The sequence below is a fragment of the Rhinopithecus roxellana genome, chromosome 3, assembly GCF_007565055.1.
Source record: "Rhinopithecus roxellana isolate Shanxi Qingling chromosome 3, ASM756505v1, whole genome shotgun sequence".
NCBI lineage: Eukaryota > Metazoa > Chordata > Mammalia > Primates > Cercopithecidae > Rhinopithecus > Rhinopithecus roxellana.
The window spans coordinates 84,073,731-84,095,328 of NC_044551.1; the positions used below are offsets into that span (position 1 = coordinate 84,073,731).

At 45.4% G+C, this 21,598-nt stretch overlaps 1 protein-coding gene across 3 annotated transcripts in view; it reads left to right on the forward strand.

The window, feature by feature from the left end:
* Positions 1-21,598, forward strand: part of PDZD2 (PDZ domain containing 2) — a 485,800-nt gene that overhangs the window by 158,083 nt on the left and 306,119 nt on the right. For all 3 annotated transcript variants that reach the window (XM_030927372.1, XM_030927373.1, XM_030927374.1), the window contains exon 2: positions 1,834-2,669. In XM_030927372.1, the coding sequence (XP_030783232.1) occupies positions 2,194-2,669 (476 nt within the window). In that variant the 5' untranslated portion in view covers positions 1,834-2,193. The remainder of the gene's footprint in view (positions 1-1,833; positions 2,670-21,598) is intronic.

Genomic DNA, 21,598 nt, shown 5'->3' on the forward strand with positions numbered 1-21,598 from the left:
TCCTGCCTCAGCCTCCCGAGTAGCTGGGACTACAGGCACCCGCCACCACGCCCAGCTAATTTTTTTTTTTTTGGTATATTTAGTAGAGACGGGGTTTCACCGTGTTAGCCAGGATGGTCTCAATCCCCTGACCTTGTGATCCTCCCGCCTCGGCCTCCCAAAGTGCTGGTGTTACAGGCGTGAACCACTGCACCTGGGCTGATATTTACTGTTTTTATATGTATGGAGCCATCTAAACTGTGACTAACATCTTGAATCACAGGCTGTTAAGATTTTAGTGTAAAGGATCTTTTAAAATGTCTTATAAATTATTGGGAATCTGTGATGTGGTAGGTGCTATGTTGGCATAGTGAATATATTGATGGATAAGACGGTGACCAGCCTGGTCAACATGGTGAAACCCTGTCTGGGATTACAGGTGCCTGGGATTACAGGCGCCTGCCACCACATCCAGCTAGTTTTGTATTTTTAGTAGAGATGGGGTTTCACCATGTTGGCCAGACTGGTCTCCAACTCCTGACATTGTGATCCTCCCGCCTCCCCCTCCCAAAGTGCTAGGATTACAGAAGTGAGCCACCGCACCCAGCCTTGCATTTCTTTTTAACAACCATGTGATTATATAGATGATATCTGCTAAGCTTTTGATTTATTTGGAACTAATTAATAGCTGGCAATCAAGTTCTTTGGAAACTCAAAGCACGCTATATTGGAAATTTCTTTGTGGTTACTGAGTAATAAGGTCATTTATTATTGACATGGCTTCTGACACCTCTCCCATGCATTATTATTCCTTGTTAAATCACTTCCTGAGAAGGCTGGAGAATGTTTTCCACCTTAGATGGCACAGTTGATATTGACTTTCTCTGGGAGAAAGTGAAGTTCAGAGAAGAGCGTGAAAGGGATCATTTTTCTATGTTTATGGAGAATGGAGGTGAAATTTTTCTTTGGTGGAGAAGGCGAGTTGGCAGTAGAATTCAATTAACCTTTCACTGGGGACCTAATGTGTGCCAGGCACCGTGCAGAATTCAGAGGGAGTGCGAGGCCCTAGCTCTGGTGGGAGCCACTGGCCCTGCTATCTGCTGACTGGTGTCACCACTGTATTCAATGTGTTTAAGAGCAAGGCAAAGAAGGCACCTGTCTTCCCATCCAGGCGTTTGGAGAAACATTTCTCTGGAGGGGATGGCTTTTAGGTTGGCCTGAAAATAAGTCAGTTTTAACCATTTACCAAAGGAAATGGAGAGAGGAGACTAAAACCTGGGCTGCAAATAGCCGAACTTCCCTCTGAATCTACGTGATGGTGAAGTTTAGGAATGGTGTTGCCCTGGGACGGAGGCGGGATCTCTCCCTGGTGTTGATCGGATCTCTCTTCTCTGGGTAGTGTTGTCAGAACATATTTCTGGAATGGAGAGCCCTCCTGTATATGCTGCTGGGCTGACCAAGGCAAATCAACATAGATTTTCATTTTCTAGGAGTGTAAGATTTTAAATGTATGCAGATCCTTCCACAGCCTTCCATGGGGTCTTGTCACACAGCCTCCTGGTTGGATGTGAGTTTGATGGTATACTGGTGGGGATTGTCTTGGCACAAGTCATCTGGTTTCTCTGCTGATCCGGGAAACTTCCTGGAGAAGGCCAGTGTTCCAGAGACGTCTGTCTGGGAGAGAGCCACATGGGGGAATGAGGAGGCGTTAGGTTCTTTGTTAGGTGTTAGGGTTTGTGCTTGGTGCCTGAAAAGTACACATGGTCCTTCTGTAACACAGGAGGCTATGTTTTCTAGGTGAGAAGGCTCCCTGTTGTAACTGGAGCTTTTTGTTTTTTCCTCTTCCTATCCCAGGTGTGAATGAGCCGAGGGAAGGACACACGGCCACTGCTGGAGGGATCCTCCATTCCCGTGTCACTTGCATGGGTCCTGCTGTGAAATGAACCCAGCAGGGACTTGCTAGACACTTCCTTCCTTCCCTCGTTGAGCACTCCAGCGCCATTGTTCCACAGTTGTTCTAATTGGGTCCTGTCTTCCTCCTGCCAAGGCAAACAGCATAGTCTCGAGTAGGTGTCCCTAGGCTCATCTGCCAGCCTGAACATGAACACAGGCAAAGCTGATGATGGCCAGGGATCCCAGGGGACGTGGGGCCCTGTGGGGTCTGGCCCCCAGGAGCAGGACCTCTCATGATGCTGGTGTCTGGGAGTGAGCACCATGCCCATCACCCAGGACAATGCCGTGCTGCACCTGCCCCTCCTCTACCAGTGGCTGCAGAACAGCCTGCAGGAGGGTGGGGACGGGCCGGAGCAGCGGCTGTGCCAGGCGGCCATCCAGAAGCTGCAGGAGTACATCCAACTGAACTTTGCTGTGGATGAGAGTACGGTCCCACCTGATCACAGCCCCCCCGAAATGGAGATCTGTACTGTGTACCTCACCAAGGAGCTGGGGGACACAGAGACTGTGGGCCTCAGTTTTGGGAACATCCCTGTTTTTGGGGACTATGGTGACAAGCGCAGAGGGGGCAAGAAGAGGAAAACCCACCAGGGTCCTGTGCTGGATGTGGGCTGCATCTGGGTGACAGAGCTGAAGAAGAACAGCCCAGCAGGGAAGAGTGGGAAGGTCCGACTGCGGGATGAGATCCTCTCACTGAATGGGCAGCTGATGGTTGGAGTTGATGTCAGTGGGGCCAGGTAAGTAGGGGGAATGCCTGCTGGCACGGGGGCTGGACACAGGAACCCGGTGGTTCCCGGATGCCTGATGTGCAGATCTGCAGCTACAGAGGTTTATGAATCCTGCCAGTAAGAAGCTGATGGCATAAGAAATGTCTCATTTAAACCTCCTTATCCATTCAACACAGCATCACGTCTTCAATTGGAGCACCAAAGGCTGGGTCTTGGATGTGTTTTCATCTGCCTGTCCCATGTCACCTTAGTCCCAGCAACCATGAGGCTCCCAGACTCACAATCGTGAAGCCCCACCCTGGAAGATCCACTTTGATCTTATCTGAATGTTTGTTGAATACTCTTGAGCATATTTCTGTTTTCTGTTTCATATTTCTGGCCACCCATCACTATATTAAGTTATTGGACTGTCTTGGTGTTTCCCAGGTGAATCGGGGAACAAGACCCCAAGGGCCCCAAGACCATTCTCAGGTTCAGTGATTAACTAGGACTCACATACTCAGAAAAGCAGTCATGTTTCTAGTTCCAATTCATTACACTGAAAGGACACAGATAAACATCAGCAAATGTAAAAGACACAGAGAGTAGAGTCCAAGAGCCCAGGCAGAAGCTTCCAGTTGTCTCTCCCGGTGGAGTTGTGCAGACAGTGCTCGGTTCTCCCAGCAATGATGTTTGACGCCAACCAGGGATGCTCACTCGAATCTTGGTGTCCAAGGTTTTTTCTTGGGAGTGGGTCATATAAGCATGGAGTACCTGTGTGGTTGACCTTAGCTACTCCTCTCCAGTCTCTCCAGAGGTCAAACTAATGCCACATGACCCAAGTCTTCCACCATAAGTCGCTTTCTTAGCATAAACTCTGTGGCAAGGCCAAATACCCCCAGGTATACAAAGACACTCTTGTCAAGCAGGATATTCTAAGGGGTTAGATCTTACCTCCCAGGAGCCAGTCCTTTCTTTGGAATGCACGTGGTCTCAATACCCAACCCCTGGTGAGTTAACCCTTCACTACACATCAGGGTTTTCATGATAGGTATATAGGAAAGACATGGGAAAGAGAATTTGAGGATATTCTGAGTGAGATCCATGAATTTTGTCAAGCTTTCAGGGGCTCCTGGGAGTAAGGCTCCTATGTCCTAGAAGGAGAGAGTGGCCACCTTGAGAAACATAGTGACCTTTGGATGATGGAGACATCTCATCCAAGGTGACTCCGCAAGGAGAGAACCAGAGCAGAAATACCTTGACCTTAATCTTCATCCTCCCTCCAGTGTCAGAGCCTTCCATCAGTGGAAACCAGCCAGAAGCCAGGGACAGGGGAGTCCATTGATTTGTCTATATGTGTCAGTGCCCTGGTGCAAAGTGCAGGTTAGAGAAGAATGGAGATTGGATGTGGAGGGTCAACAAGAAGTCATTGGGCACATACAACATGGTCCAAATTCAAATGATCCAGTACATGGAAAGGACATAGCACAGAGCTGGCTGGCAGGTGTGAGGAATTTTGCAGTAGACATTCTCACCAGTATTTCCTTTGGTTTGCCCCTTCAACTGCAGAGATGCTTTTAGCCAATGGCTAGGTGCCTGACTGGTTGTTACTGGGAAGATCTACTCATTTTCAAGGAGGGATGAAATGATTTTATTTGGGATTAGAGATTGTTCTCAGAAAAGGAGCAAGGCTGACCACCACCAGGCTCAAGATGCTACAAGGAGTTGACAGAGTGACTCAGGTTCCTGGAGGCTGGGTCCAGGCTTAGAAGTGGGGATTGCCGTGGAGCTGGAGATAGTCCTTTGAAAGTGGTCCCTAAGAGCCCCTACCGTTTGCAGCTATCTGGTTGGAAAGAAGCTGATTTGGATAGAGAGGTAGAAGGAAGATCAGGGAGGGGCCATCCAGCAGGAGGACGAAGTAGTCAGGAGCTCCAGCTCCAGAAGAGATAACTGGGGCTGCCTCCTTGGGTTCCCTTTACTAGCTGGTTGATCTTGGGAAAATTATACCTCTTAGCCTCAGATGCCCCATCTGTGAAGTGGGACTCTTAAGACTATTGATGCCAATGACTAAATGATGAAATAGAACATATAAAGGGGTTAGCACTATGTCTATTAAGTACTCTTTATGTATTAATATCATCATTACTACCATAATGGAGAGTGTTTGGGAGTTGCTGGAACCTTTGGGAGGCAAAGTTTTCTTTCCCAGCCTCTGAAAACCTTTATCTACCCCTGGGATGAGATGACTTTCCAGCTACCAATGGAAGATTCCTTGATGTTTTCATTCACTTGTTAGGGGAGTGATAGGATGATGCCCAGTTTTGCAAAGAAAGAAGATTAAGAACAATAGAAGGGTGACGGGCCAGGGTCATGACAGAAGGTGGAACGTAGAACTAGAATCTTTATTGAAGCTCTGAAGAAGGATCACATGTGTTGTGACGGAGGGAGCAGTGGACTAGCTTTGGGATTCCAGGTTCTCTCCAAGGTCTTCTAGCAACTAGCTTTGAGACCCTGGGTAAGTTTGTTGGGATGGTGGTATTGGGGTGGGAGGGAGGTTCGCTGTGGCTGCCTATGCTGAAATACTACGGGTGAATCTGTGAAACACTTTTTTATCCATCTGGGCTAGGATTGTTGTTCCAGAAGCCCATAGAGGTTTAGCAGTGTTCCTGTGATGCCACAGTGATAACTGTCAGAGCCGAGGCTCAGGCTCTGTCTCTGACTCCCAGCCGAATGTCCGATGTGATGCGCCACTCCACTTCTGGGCACTCCGAAAGAGATGCTTGGATGGGTGTGGCCTGTTGGTATCTGGACTCAAATAGCTGAAGCTGAGGAGCTTAGGAAATAGGAATAGCAGAAAATGTCAGGGAATAGATCAGTGGGATTCATAATTGTTGCAACTGGCTGTTCCATAACATACTTGAGATTTGTTTTAATCACGTATGGTAAGAGACACAGACATGAAATGGCCGTCACGAAGTCTGAGATCTGTAGAAACAGGAGGCATACCACACCACACAGGGCTACACAGGGAAGTGCAGGGGTCAGTGAGGAGGCAGAGAAGAGAGAGAACAGCATGGCCCAGAGCCTTTATTTTATTTTTTATTTTTTTGTTACAGACAGCATCTTAACTCTTATCACCCAGGCTGGAGTGCAGAGCCACAATCGTAGCTCACTGCAGCCTTGAACTCCTGGGCTCAGAGGATCCTCCCACCTTAGCCTCTCTAGTAACTATGTCTACAGGTGTGCACCACTGCATCTGGCTTTTCTTTTTTTTCTTTTTTTGTAGAGATGGTACCTTACTATGTTGCCCAGGCTGGTCTCAAACTCCTGACCTCAAGTGATCCCCCCCACGTCATCCTCCAAAAGTGTTAGGATGACAGGTGTGAACCACTGCACCCAGCTCCATAGGCTTTATGGAGGTTTTCATGGGAAGGAAAAGAGGAGGCAGGGTAGGTGGCTGAGTGTGCTTAGGATTGGATAGTTTGAATAATTTCAGTAGGCTCCGGACTATATGGGTGGTCCTTAGTTGTCCAGATGTCTGGCCCTGGAGTGATCTGAGGCAGGGAGAATATTGGCTTGGTGTGTGAGTTTGATAAAGGTGATAATTGGGTATGGCTCTGGGTTGGTTGGTTTGTATGTTAAAGCTCTACTCACAAGGGAGTCCTTCGCTATCTCTAGGAATCAGCTACCCTTGGGAGGAGCAGCCTGTCCACTTTCAAGACTCCAAATGTCAGAGCATCAAGAATACAGAAAATAGGAGCAAGGTAGCTCACACCTGTAATTTCAGCACTTCGGGAGCCCGAGCCGGGAAGATTGCTTGCGCCCAGGGGTTCGAGACCAGCCTGGGCGACATGGCAAGGCCCTGTTTCTTAAAAAAAAAAAAAAAAAAAAAAAAGGAAAGAAATTAATTAGCTGGGCATGGTGGTGCGCACCTGTAGTCCCAGCTACTCGAGAGGCTGAGGTGGGAGGATTGCTTAAGCCCAGGAGGTCGAGGCTGCAGTGAGCCATGTTTGCACCACTGTACTCCAGCCTGGGTAACACGGCAAGACTCTGCCTCCACAAAAAAAAAAAAAAAAAAAAAAAAAAGGATACAGAAAATAACATATAATGAAAACACTGGGCTTCTGGAAACCTTCCACAGCTGAGGAAGTAAAATCTCGTTTAGTGGTCAACAGTCATGACTTTGAAGTTCCTTTCTGTGTTGATGCAGCCGTGTGTGTGCTAGACGATGAAAAGCCAGGTTAAAGAGGGTGTATCCTGAAGCCACTGAGATGTAGTGGGAGGAGAAGGGGGAAGGCCAAGACCTATTGCTTGGTCTTCATGAAAGAGAGCTTGAAATTGAATCAAGTAATGAGGCACGGAATCCTCAAGTCCTGGGCTCCGTTTGCCTCATAACAATCAAGGAGTTAACAAGACAGACTAACTTGATTTTTCACTCCCTAGTTCTCTTGAATAATTGCAAGAATTACCATTTATTGAGCAGTTTCTACGGTAGAGGATGTCTGCCAGGCACTATCTCATTTAATAGCGACCACAATTCCATAAAGGACAGCCTTTGATGAGAAACCCTGGCTGTATATGACTTGCCCACGGTCACCTAAGTAAGAGGCAAAAGCAGATTTGAACTCAAGTCCTTCTGGCTCCCTTGTCTGTATTCCTAACCACTGCGTTGTACTACATCAGCTTCTGCACCAGATCTGTACTTTGATCCTTGTGCGATCTGGTGCATAATTTCATGGATGGTTTAGATCTTCATAAAATACCTCCTCAGTATAATCGAAGACACCAGGGAAGAAAATGACTTAAGAAGAGCAAACTATACGGCTTCTTTTCTACCTGCCCAAACTGACAAGGAAAACAAGCCCCCTGCCTCATCTTATGCAGGCAAGTCCGGCCAGATGTGGTGGCTCATGCCTATAATCCCAGCACTTTGGGAGGCTGAGGCGGGTTGGTCACCTGAAGTCAGGAGTTTGAGACCAGCCTGGCCAACATGGCAAAACCCTGCCTCTACTAAAAATACAAAAAATTAGCCAGGTGGCACATATCTGTAATCCCAGCTACTCGGGAGGCTTAGGCAGGAGAATCACTTGAACCCAGGAGGTGGATGTTGTAGTGAGCCAAGATTGTACCACCATTGCACTCCAGCCTGGGCAACAGAGCAAGACTCTATCTCAGAATAAATAAAATAAAACAAAAGGAAGCCCAATTGTAATATAGGCTCCTTTTGGCAAACTTAGCTCTAGCCAGAGCTTCAGGACTAGAAGCACTTTGCAATGTAGGTAGTAGGGAGTTGAAAGTATTTTAAATGTTCTCAAAATGTTCTTTGTCACTCTTTGACTGTTTCCTTCAATGCTAAATTTTCCCACCTACCTACGTGAATTTTGTCTTAAAAAGTGGTAAGTAGAAATTAAGAGTTCTGTGGAGACCCCAGTGTACCTCTCTGCCCCCAAGCAAATGGTTCCTCAGTTGATGGGTGCCTGTTCACTCTTACTTGTAAGCAGTGGCTTTCAGGGGTCAACACACCAACTTACCTGCCAGCATGATAAATGGTCCATACTAGCATGTACGGCTTGTCATATGAGGCACTCACTTGCAGTCTGTTCTGCTCCCTGTCTGGAGTTTGATTTTGAATTCAAAATGACCTTAGATGATGTTATGGGTTGAATTATGTCCCCCCAAAATTCATATGTTGAAGTCCTAGCCCCCAGAATATGACCTTATTTAGAAATAGGGTCATTGCAGGAATAATTAGTTAAGATGAGGTCCTACCGGAGTAGGTTGGCTCCTGTTCCAGGATAACTGTTGTCTTTATAAAAAGGGCAAATTCGGACACAGACTCAAACGAGGAACACCATGTGTGATTGGAGTTATGCTGCTGAAAGCCAAGGAACGACCAGAAGGTAGGAGAGAGGCTTGGTACAGACCCTCTCCTAGCCTCTCCAAACTAGGGGAGCTTGGCCCTGCTGACACCTTGAGCTCCAGCGTCTCACCTTTAGAACTGTGACACAGTAAATCCCTGTTGCTTAAGCCTCCTGTGGTCACCCTAGAAAACTACTAGTAGAGGTGCCATTTTGTCCTTGTCATCTTATAGGAGTCCATTTTTCGGATGATTTCCTCCCTGACACTGGACACTTTAGAGCACTGTGGATGTTTTTTTGATGAGGACACTCTGAGAACCATGTGTGTGTTATGTGTGAAAGGAGCAGCTACAATATGTGGAAGATGAGGTCATGATTTGCTTATTTCAAAAGTTAGTTTAGGGTCGATTTGGAATGTCCATCCTTGGAGAAAGAACAAAAAATTCAAGGCCATGGGTTGACAGACCTTCTGTACCCCAGACCCGGTTTAGAGCCTAAACCTGTGACTGCCTCCCAATTACAGACCCCATTCCTGATTCCTACCTTCTCACTGGCTGACACTCCTGATCCCTAGTAACCCTGGGAAGACTTCATTCTTTTGAGTGGTAGCAGCTTCCTCCTGGTGGGAACTTCTAGAGAACTTTCTGGGAAGGGGAGGTATTCGTGGTGTTTGATGTCACGTGCCCCATCTTGAAGGCATAGCTGATAACTCATGGAGGAAAGTTTTTGTTTGTGAGCTCCATCACATCTGCTCTGGGGACTTTCTGGAATGTTCTACTTACTTGTTTGGTGCAGGGAGAACTGGGAAGGTTTTCTAGATTCGTTCCTACAAAGGAATACTTTGTAACTCCAGTCACTCCCTAGCTTTCTATAAGTAAACCAGATCTGTTCCCTAAGGACAGATGGTTCCAAATTGGTCGCAAAATATGGAATTAATTAAAACAAAACCCACACACCAAAACAGAAACAAATGTCTTTTCTGAAAAGTAAGTCTTTTCACTTAAAATGCATTTTTGCAGAATGTAAACTTTGGACGTCTTTGTATTTTTTTTTTTTTAAGACAGAGTTTCACTCTTGTTGCCCAGGCTGGAGTGCAATGGCACGATCTCGACTCACTGCAACCTCTGCCTCCTGGGTTTAAGTGATTCTGCTGCCTAAGCCTCCTGAGTAGCTGGAATTACAAGCGTCTGCCACCATGCCCTGCTAATTTTTTGTAGTTTTAGTAGAGACAGAGTTTCACTATGTTGGCCAGGCTGGTCTTGAACCTCTGACCTCAGGTGATCCACGTGCCTCAGCCTCCCGAAGTGCTAGGATTACAGGCATGAGCCACCGCACCTGGCCATCTTTGTACATTAATAAATGTGAGCACAGCACAGCACAAAGAACGCGGGCCTCAGAGAGGTGAGTCTGGCTTCTGGACCCACTTACTGACTGTGTGACGGGGGCAGTTGACCTCAGCCACAGGCTGTTGCTACTATTTCCGTAGAAGGATTGTTGAGTGGATGACAGATGATTTACCTAATGTACTGAATACAGCATCTGGCACATGGTAGATGTTCAGCCAGAGGTAACTTTTAACACCCACCCCGTCAGCCTCAGGCAACCTGGACCCAGAGCACAGCGTACACCTGAGAAAATCCCTTTGAGTTTGAGGGAGAGAGAAGAGCCTCAAACTCTGCCCTTTCACTCCACAGGGAAGACAAAGAATAATCTTTGGTCCAGACACTGGGATTCATTCCAATATTGAGTGAGTGGCGTGGCACGGGGAGCCACCATTTGGAAGGGATGCTGGCACATGCAAGAACCGGGTCCCGGAGCCTGCAGGGACTGGCGGCACCTTTGAGTTCCTGGAGTGTGAGAAGTCTGTGTGGTCCCAGAAGAGGGGCCAGGATGCTGGGCTGGCAGGAGGGGGCTGGGGGGCTCAGGGCGACAGACCAATTGGTACAGAAGTATGACATGCTGTGAGGACCAGTGGAATGTCAGCCCTAGTCAGAAGTCACCTTCAGCACAGTACCCGCTTCCTTGAACTTGTATGTAAAATTAAATTTAGGGTTGTTGCAAGCTTAGACTCTGGTTACCCATGGCAACCTTGAGTTCTGTCTGGATTATAGCAGATTTTAAACAGTGTCAAGAGGCTGCTAGAAGATGTTACTTGGAGAAATGACTGCAGGTAGTGATGTAGGTAGGAGATGGTAGAGAGAAAGAATTGCCAATTATAGCTTGATACTATAGTCTCTGGGGACATTTAGCATAAGGGTCCTGCCTACCTGAATATGCCCAAAGGTGCCTGATGCTCTATGCAGGACTGGATATACAGTAAGAGGTCATCATCACGATGACTTAGAGACATTAAGGAAAGGTGAAATTATACTCAGCTTGCTGTTTAAAAAGCCAGAGAAGCATGTAATACACTTTAGAAAGATTTCCCTTACATGTTAACAGGAAAACAAGTTTCAGCATTTACAATTCAATTATGTGGAAAACTTGCCATGTGAAACAGCCCATTCCCCAAGGATGAAGTGTAAATGAAGCATTACGGACTGTTTGTTTGTGACCCGCTTCATTCCTGACCCGCTTCATTCCTTTCAGACTGCTGCTGCACGTGCTGTTTCACTCCAAGACTTGGTTTCTGGAAGGTATCCCAGGGTTCATTCAAGTCCTGTTTTCTTATTGTACCAAAGTGGAAACTGAGGCTTCAGGAGGTGGTTTCCTGGGGTCAAGTATCATCTTAGAGAAGTCCGAGGCCTAGAATTCATACCCTCTGACTCAAATTCTAGAACTTTTTCTTTAACATCATAAATAACAATTAATGAGGCTGGGCGCAGTGGCTCAATGCCTGTAATGCCAGCAGTTTGGGAGGTCGAGGTGGGTGGATCACTTGAGGTCAGGAGTTCGAAACCAGCCTGGCCAACACAGTGAAACCCCATCTCTACTAAAAATACAAAAAATTAGCTGGGCGTGGTGGCACACGCACCTGTAGTCCCTGCTACTCAGGAGGCTGAGGCAGGAGAATCGCTTGAACCGGGAGGTGGAGGTTGCAGTGAGCCGAGATTGCACCACTGCACTCCAGCCTGGGCAACAAAGCAAGACTCCATCTCAAAAAATAAAAATAAAAATAATAATAATAATAATAATAATAACTAATGAAATTAGGATGGTTTTTTAATAGTTTATTATTTACATAAAAACATAGAATATCTATGAGTGGGCCGGGCGCAGTGGCTCAAGCCTGTAATCCCAGCACTTTGGGAGGCCGAGACAGGCGGATCACGAGGTCAGGAGATCGAGACCATCCTGGCTAACATGGTGAAACCCCGTCTCTACTAAAAATACAAAAACTAGCCGGGCGAGGTGGCAGGCGCCTGTAGTCCCAGCTACTCGGGAGGCTGACGCAGGAGAATGGCGTAAACCTGGGAGGCGGAGCTTGCAGTGAGCTGAGATCTGGCCACTGCACTCCAAACCAGGCGACAGAGCGAGACTCCGCCTCAAAAAAAAAAAAAAAAAGAATATCTATGAGTGTAGCTTATAGCTGCCTCCTAAGAGTGTGGTGATGGCCATTGGAGAGGAAGGTGGGAGCTTGCTTTCCTCACCTCTTGGGAGTGACATCTGACAAGCTGTGAGGATCTGAGGGCCGTCGCCTGCCATCTTGTGGTTGAAATCGAGCAAAGTAAGAGAAAAGTGCTGGGAGCTCCAGTCCAGTTTATTATTCACAAGCTGTGTGTGTTTCACCACTGTGCTGTTCTGCTGATGTTTTCAGCCTTCAGAACTCTCTCTTGAATGGCAACATCTGAGCTATCCTCTCCTCTCTGTGACTGGTGTTTTTTCCTGTGGTCCCTTCACACACACAGCCTCAGCCCTCAGGCACCGCGTTAATGAATGACGAGCTCATCTGAGAAATCCGCCTGTGCTAAGCTCTTCATGATGGATGACAGAGGGGAGTTATTCGTCCCCAGTTTCTTTAACTCTAGCCTGGAATCAGAAGCCTTTTAAGGAAAGAGTGAGTGAGCAGCAAGACAATTTCCAACACTACAATGGCCAGTGGGGTGAGTTATTTCAGAAAACTGGCAAGCTTGGCCACATCCTCCGTCGCAGCCCACAGCTCATTGTTGAAAGCCACATGCACAGCTGCTTTTCAGGGTCCACTTGTTTTTATGAGGGAAGAGATTCCATAAAAGGAGCGACTTGCCATCATTTAAAGGGGGTTGAGGTTTCAGAGCCAGATCCAGAGATGCTCTTTAATTTTATCCTAGTGACCTGCTCCTCCTCTGGTATCCTGGTCACAACCTTTATGAACGGGAGCAGCGCAGCCCCTGGGTGATTAACTGCAGCCATGGAAGATGGAAAACCCAAATACCCACGAAGACACTCGCTCTTAAACTCTTAGCACTACTTTCGGAAATTGTAATGATAATTGTAAACCATACAGAGAAGAAAGATAAAAGCATTTTAGTGTAGTTATAGTGTTACTGGTCCAACTTCATACCCTTCTATTTATAGACACCCCCTGGGCCATTTTCAGCAATCCTGACTTCTACTTTATCTTTTGTGTCCAGGTACTAAGTAAGGTATGAACATTTTTATTCTCTCGTTTTGAGCACCAAATGCCCTCAAATGACTCTCGGGCTTTTTTTTTTTTTTTTTTTTTTTTTTTTTCTTCTTCTGCCTCCAAAGGTTTTTGAACTTCAAGCTTTGGCACCTGTTTGGCCCTTGGCCCTCTCTTAGTTACTGTGGAAGCAGAGGCAGGTAACCAACTGCAATGCGTAGGTGAGCCATTCCTAATGAACTTCACTCCCATTCCACCTGGGTTTGCAAAGTACAGAAATGAACAGACTTGCGCCCGCATCTTTTGGTGTTGGAGGGCACCAATAACAAAAGGGGACCTCTTGCTGGAGGACGACAATATCTGCTATTTAAGGACCCAATTATATAACTCTTTTGTACAATGTAAAATGAAGCAAAGCTTTTAAACAGTTATATAGATTTCTTCATGGGATTCTTTGAGATGTGATCTTTCTCCAAAGATTTTGAGGATGAGAGTTTGTTATACTGTGTTTAGAATGTTCTGAAGCTCTGATACTAGTGGCCTTTTTATTTTTTATTTTTTTGAGACAAAGTCTCGCTCTGTCGCCTAGGCTGGACAGAACACAATGGCACAATCTTGGTTGGCTCACTGCAACCTCTGCCTCCTGGGTTCAAGCGATTCTTCTGCCTCCAGCTCCCAAGTAGCTGGGACTACAGGTGCACACCATGCCCGGCTAATGTTTTGTATTTTTAGTGGGACACGGCTTCATCATGTTGGCCAGGCTGGTCTCGAGCCCCTGACCTCAAGTGATCCACCCACCTCGGCCTCCCAAAGTGCTAGTGTTACAGGCCTGGCCTTACTAGTGGCTTTTTTGATAACTTGGAATAACAATGTTGAATTGTATGGAGCAACAATGTTGAATTGTATGGATCTCTTATGCCAGGGCTGCAGGGATGGTATAATAGCTGACTCATCCTTCAGGTCCCTAATTCAGGGCTCTTTGTTCACCAAAGAAAAGATGATTCTATCATTTGCGATGTCTCTTTGACTTAAATTTAGCCATTTCCGCGGCCGGGCGCGGTGGCTCAAGCCTGTAATCCCAGCACTTTGGGAGGCCGAGACGGGCGGATCACAAGGTCAGGAGATCAAGACCATCCTGGCTAACACGGTGAAACCCCGTCTCTACTAAAAAATACAAAAAAAAAACTAGCCGGGCGAGGTGGCGGGCGCCTGTAGTCCCAGCTAATGTAGTCCCAGCTACTCGAGAGGCTGAGGCAGGAGAATGGCGTAAACCCGGGAGGCGGAGCTTGCAGTGAGCTGAGAACCGGCCACTGCACTCCAGCCTGGGCGACAGAGCGAGACTCCGTCTCAAAAAAAAAAAAAAAAAAAAAAAAATTAGCCATTTCCTTTTTGGGAGGAAGGCTGGGCTAGTTCCGTAGCTGAAGTGCATGTCTTCTCAGCCCTTAGGCTGGACTGTAAGGTTGGTTAGTTTAAATGGGGCTGGAATTTATTAAGAAACTTTTGACTTTGGGAATCACAGATGTATCTTCACAAATATCCCTGAAAGGAGGCCTGAACTATTGTGGGGGTGAAGGGAGTGGATAGCCTTAAAAATTAAAGCTCTAGCCAGGCATGGTGGCTCATGCCTGTAATCTCAGCACTTTTGGAGGCCAAGGTAGGTGGATCACTTGAGGTCAGGAGTTGGAGACCAACCTGGCCAACACAGTGAAACCCCGTCTCTACTAAAAATACAAAATTTAGCCGGGCATGGTGGTACATGCCTGTAGTCCCAGCTACTTGGGAGGCTGAGACAGGAAAATTGCTTGAACCCAGGAGGTGGAAGTTGCAGTGAGCTGAGATTGTGCCACTGCACTCCAGTCTGGGCAAGAGAGTGAGACTCTCTCAAAAAAAAAAAAAAAAATTAAGGCCAGGCGCGGCGGCTCAAGCCTGTAATCCCAGCACTTTGGGAGGCCGAGATGGGCGGATCACGAGGTCAGGAGATCGAGACCATCCGGGCAAACACGGTGAAACCCCGTCTCTACTAAAAAGATACAAAAAACTAGCCGGGCAAAGTGGCGGGTGCCCGTAGTCCCAGCTACTTGGGAGGCTGAGGCAGGAGAATGGCGTAAACCCAGGAGGCGGAGCTTGCAGTGAGCTGAGATCCGGCCGCTGCACTCCAGCCTGGGCGACAGGGCGTGATACACCATCTCAAAAAAAAAAAAAATTAAATAAATAAATAAATAAATATTCAAGCTCTGTTAAGTACCGGTCTCTGTTAAATGCCATGGCAAATCTGGGTTTTTCCCTGACTCAAGGGTTTTATTTAGTCCAGATATCCATTCCTGTGAAGTCCTCATCTGAACCAGTGGAATGGGCAGAAAGAACTTACATAGAAGTCACCAGAAAATGGTTCATGCTCTAGAATGGTGGCTGCTAACGTGAGAAGCCTGAGAAGACCCATGGGTGAGAGGAAAAATTATCAGCATCCCAAGATATTTTTTATCTTTAAAAAAAATTGAGTTTGACCAATAATTTAGATATAGATTGACACTGGCTTCCTTGTTCAATCTGAATGTCAGAGAGTCCCATTTTCTGTGTAGTCTATGACATATCCTGAGGGAAGGGGGGAGGGTCCACAAAGGCCCCCTCACCGGTAATTCACCACTCCTTTCTTTTTTTCTGTCAGCCAGGCTGGAGTGCAGTGAAAAAATCAAAGCTCACTGCAGCCTTGAACTCCTGTGCTCAAGCAATCCACCTATCTCAGCCTCTCAAGTAGCTGGGACTACAGGTGTGAACCATGGTGCTTGGCCCGTTTAATCCACTATAGGCTTATGTCAAGGGACTGGAGTTTATATACGCTCACTTGATGAAGTGGGTTTATGGATTAAATTATTTTGTTTTAACTGAGTTAACCTTTACCAAATGGGCAGAAAAACTAAAGAAATTTCTTATTTTTAATATACAGAGATGAGGGTCCCACTATGTTGTCCAGGCTGGTCTCAAATTCTTGGCCTCAGGGGATCCTCCCACCCCAGCCTCCCAAAGTGCTGGTGTTACTGGAGTGAGCCACTGCTCCCAGCCTAAAAATAATTCAATTAATGCAGGTGTAAGCAGATAATAAGATATGACAGGGTTAACACTTCTTTTCCTGCTACCATGTGCTAATTATGAAGTAAAACAGTGACAATCTATGTAGACTGAGAAGTCAGACAAAAACATAAAATTCGTCAGGAGACTATGTGAAATACAAACTTACAACCATTAGCATTAAAGAAAAACCTGATCCTAAGCATAGATTGTGCCTTATGGTAATACTTGATGATATGAGACCATCATAATTAGCAAGATATTTAAAATCTAAATATTCACAACATGAATACAAATAGTTTAAAATGTTTTAGCAGTGTTTAAAATTACGTATTACTAAATCTAGTCCAGGATTTTAGTAAACTGAATATTTAAGAGCCTGTTTTGAGGGTTTTTAAAAACATAATTGCTTAAGGCAAAAACTACATACCAGTAGAAAAACAGTCTTCCTGATGTAGTAAAAATAGCTAAAATAATGCATGGAAAACAATATAGCTACAAAATAGAACACACGGTTTTGTCAGAGAATTCTGATGCACAGTGGAAGATGCATATCAATATTGCTGAAGTTTTGAAGAAAGAGTGTAGTGGAGGAGATCTGCTATGCAGTTGGACTTCAGTACTGCTGTTTCGCACATGTTCCAATTAAGAATATTCGCTTGGTTCTGGCCAGGCACGGTGGCTCACGCCTGTAATCCAAGCACTTTGGGAGGCCGAGGTGGGTGGATCACTTGAGCCCAAGAGTTCGATACCAGCCAAGGCAAACATGGTGAAACTGCATCCCTGTTTTTGTAGAAACTTTTTAAAATAAAAAAGATGTTTAAAAAAGAATATTTGCTTGTTTCTGTTTCAATAATAAAATAGACCTATTTATTTGTGAGGTCACTAGAAAAGATGTATTTTTCAAAATTCAATGACTTTGTTAGTTAAAACAATGCTTTATGGGAAAATTATATCAGGTAACAGTAGCTTTAACTAGAATAAAAAGGAAGTCAGGATATCCCAATTACACTGATTTGAGTTTTACGAATTATATGTTGATGAAAAGAGTCAAACTTTGTAAAACATTTAGAGTTTTATTCTGAGCCAAATATGAGCGACCAAGGCCTGGGACATAATCTCAAAAGGTCCTGAAAACGTGTCCAAGGTGGGTAGGTTACAGCCTGATTTTACACCTTTTAAGGGGATAGAAGTTACAGGCAGACATCAATCAATATGGGGACAGCCTTCCAGGTCAAAGGTGGATTCAAAGATTTTCTGATTGACAATTGGTTGAAAGAGTTATTATCTAAAGACCTGGAATTAGGCCTGGTGTGGTAGCTTACATGTAATCCCAGCACTCTGGGAGGCCAAGGCAGGTGGATCACCTGAGGTCAGGAGTTCGAGAGCAGCCAGGCCAACATGGTGAAACCTCGTTTCCACTAAAAAAAATCAGCCAAGCAAGGTGGTGGGTGCCTGTAATCCCAGCAATTTGGGAGGCTGAGGCACAAGAATCGCTTGAACCTGGGAGTCAGAGATTGCAGTGAGCCAAGATTGTGCTACTGCACTCCTGCCTGGGTAACAAAGCAAGACTCCATCTAAAAAAAAGAAAAAGAAAGAAACAAAAAAAGACCTGGAATCAGTAGAAAGGAGTATATGGGTCAAGATAGGGGGTTATGGAGGCCACAGTTCTTCCTATGTAGATGAAGCCTCCAGGTAGCAGGCTTCAGAGAGAATAGACAGCAAGGCCAGGGGTGGTGGCTCATGCCTGTAATCCCTACACTTTGGGAGGCTAAAGTGGGTGGATCACCCGAGATGAGGAGTTTGAGACAGGCCTGGCCAACATGATGAAACCCTGTCTCTACTGAAAATACAAAAAAATTAACTGGACATGGTGGCAGGCACCTGTAATCCCAGCTACTCAGGAGGCTGAGGCAAGAGAATCACTTGAACCCAGGAGGCAGAGGTTTCAGTGAGCTAAGATTGTGCCACTGCACTCCAGCCTACACAACAAGAGCAAAACTCTGTCTCAACAACAATAAAAAAAGGTGGCAAATGTCTCTTATCAGATTGTAAAAGGCGCTAGACTCTTAGTTAAATCTCTCCAGGATCAGCAAAAGACCTAGGAAAGGAAGGGGATCCTTTATAGAATGTAGATTTTCCCCAGAAGAGACAGCTTTGCGGGTCTGTTTCAAAATATGTCAGAGAGATATATTTTGGAATAAAATGCTTCAATTTCTTTCAGCGCCTGCTGTCTGTCATGTGATGCTATACTAGAGTCAGGTCAGCATCTGGTGTCTTACTGCTACAAAGAGTCTGTTTTGTCTGTCTTGAAGTCTCTTTATCTTAATGTTAATGCTGGTCTGTTGTGCCTGAATTCCAAAGGGAAGAAAATATAATGAGGCATGTCCTACGCCTTTTTGCCCATCATGGCCTGAACCAGTTTCTCAGGTTTACTTTGGATCCCCTTGGCCAAGAAGCAGGGTCCATTTAGCCAGTTGGAGGACTTAGAATTTTATTTTTGGTTTATATATGAATGTATTAAATAATCACATGAACCCTGAAAATTTTTTAAAAACTTAAATGTGTAAATAAATTTTTTTTTTTATTTTAGGTGAGGTTACAAAAATAGGCCAACAGCATGAAATTGATTCAGCCATTTCATCCTCTTGGCCTATTTCAGGGAATGATGATGAAAATATCTTACTACATAGAGGTTTGATGTTTATTTCTAAACAAAGCATTTAAAGAGGTTTGATGTTTATTTCTAAACAAAGCATTTATTAGAGTAATAGAACTTAAAGATGACTGGGATTGGGCTGGGCACGGTGGCTCACGCCTGTAATCCCAGCACTTTGGGAGGCTGAGGCGGGCGGATCACAAGGTCAGGATATCAGGACCATCCTGGCTAACACGGTGAAATCTCATCTCTATGAAAAATACAAAAAATTAGCTGACCATGGTGGTGGGCACCTGTAGTCCCAGCTACTCGGGAGGCTGAGGCAGGAGAACGGCATGAACCCGGGAGGCAGAGCGTGCAGTGAGCCGACATGGCGCCACTGCACTCCAGCCTGGGCGATAGAGTGAGACTCCGCCTCAAAAAAAAAAAAAAAAAAAATGACTGGGATTTTTCTTCTACGAAAAAGACAAGTGGTTCAAATTTGAGGACCTTATCTCTGAAGCCAAGTACAGTAGTTCCCAGTGGCCTCCTTCCTGGAGGCTATTTTTGCAAGGACAAACACATGTCTCTCCAAGGTAAAGATGATGTTGTAACAATAAATAAGAAAATAACTACTTTTTGAAAGAAAGCCATGCTATGCAAAGGGCAATTTCAATATGGATATTAGGAAATGTTTCCATAGTGATAAGACTTTTTTTTTTTTACAAAAATGTTAACATTTGCCAACAAAAAGTTTCAGATGCATCTTTAAAATCTTGAGAGCAAAATTTTATATTTTTAAACCTTCCAAAGAATTTTAGAGGAGCTATATGTTAAAAACTATTAAAAGTACAGTAACTTCAGAGTTTGCAAGAAAAACTTGACAAAGTCAATGCACAATTTCAACCAAAACCAAAGCACAGGTGGTGGATAGGATTGGAAAATGATATTATGATTGATTAAATCATAATTAATGCCACTAACATATTCTTCCATTTGAATCTATGTATCCTTGTGAGGTATCTTCAGCTATGGCAGCTGTTAAAAACAGCATCCAGGCCAGGAGCGGTGGCTCATGCCTGTAATTCCAGCACTTTGGGAGGCGGAGGCAGGGGGATCATGAGGTTAGGAAATCAAGACCATCCTAGCAAGGATAATGAAACCCCGTCTCTACCAAAAATAAAAAAAAAAAAAAAAAAAAAAAAAGAATTAGCCGGGCGTGCTGGCAGACACCTGTAGTCCCAGTCACTCGGGAGGCTGAGGCAGGAGAATGGCGTGACCCGGGAAGCGGAGCTTGCAGTGAGCCAAGATCGTGCCACTGCACTCCAGTCTGGGCGACAGAACCAGACTCCATCTCACAAAAAAAAAAAAAAAAAAAAAAAAAAGCCGCATCCAGCCTGGTGTGGTGGCTCACACCTGTAATCCCAGCACTTTGGGAGGCTGAGGTGGGCAGATTATTTGAGGTCAGGAGTTCAAGAGCAGCCTGGCCAACATGGTGAAACCCCGTCTCTACTAAAAATACAAAAATTAGCTGGCTGTGGTGGTGGATCCCTGTAATTTCAGCTACTAGGGAGAATGAGGTGGGAGGATCCCTTGAACCCAGAGGCAGAGGCTGCAGTGAGCTGCGACTGCACCACTGCATTCCAGCCTGGGCAACAGAAGGAGACTCCATCTCAAAAAAAAAAAAGTAGCACCTATTTGTTATGAAATTACTTGAAGCTATACTTCTGGATTATCACATCCCAAAATGTTAAACCAAGTTTTTGAAAATCTTGAAGTATACTTAACTACATAGCTTTTAAAATATTAAGCACTTTAGTTTATATATATATATATATATATATATTTTTTTTTTTTTTTTTTTTTGAGACAGAGTTTCACTGTGTCACCCAGTCATCCTGACCTCAAGTGATCCACTCGCCTCTGCCTTCCAAAGCGCTGGGATTATAAGCCTGAGCCACTGCACTCAGCCAAACTATCTTTTTAAAATAACTTTTTCATGTTTTATAATGCGTATAATATATTCACACAATAATATATGTATGCATTAAATAAATAAGTACACATATATTGGGGATGCATGTTCAATTTTCTTTTCTTTTCTTTTCTTTTTTTTTTTTTTTGAGACGGAGTCTTGCTCTGTTGCCCAGGCTGGAGCGCAGTGGCGCGATCTCAGCTCACTGCAAGCTCCGCCTCCCGGGTTCACGCCATTCTCCTGCCTCAGCCTCCCGAGTAGCTGGGACTACAGGCGCCCGCCATCTCGCCCGGCTAGTTTTTTTTGTATTTTTTAGTAGAGACGGGGTTTCACCGTGTAGGCCAGGATGGTCTTGAGCTCCTGACCTCGTGATCCACCCGTCTCGGCCTCCCAAAGTGCTGGGATTACAGGCTTGAGCGACCGCACCTGGCCTCAATTTTCTTTTCTTCCTTTTTTTTTTTGCGATGGAGTCTAGCTCTGTTGCTAGGGCTGGAGTGCGGTGGCACGATCTCAACTCACTGCATCCTTGGCCTCCCAGGTTCAAGCAGTTCTCCTGCCTCAGCCTCCCAGGTAGCTGGGACTACAGGCGCATGCCACCACATCTGGCTAATTTTTGTATTTTTAGTAGAAACAGGATTTTACCATGTTTGTAAGGCTGGTCTTGAATTCATGATCTCAGGTGATCTGCCTGCCTTGGCCTCCCAAAGTATTGGGATTATAAGTGTGAGCCACCGCACCCGGCCCTTTTTTTTTTTTTTTTTGGAGACAAGGTCTCTGTCTGTCACCTAAGCTGGAGTGCAATGGCACGATCATGACTCACTGCAGCCTCAACTTCCTGGACTCAGGTGATCCTCCCACCTCAGCCTCCCGAGTAGCTGG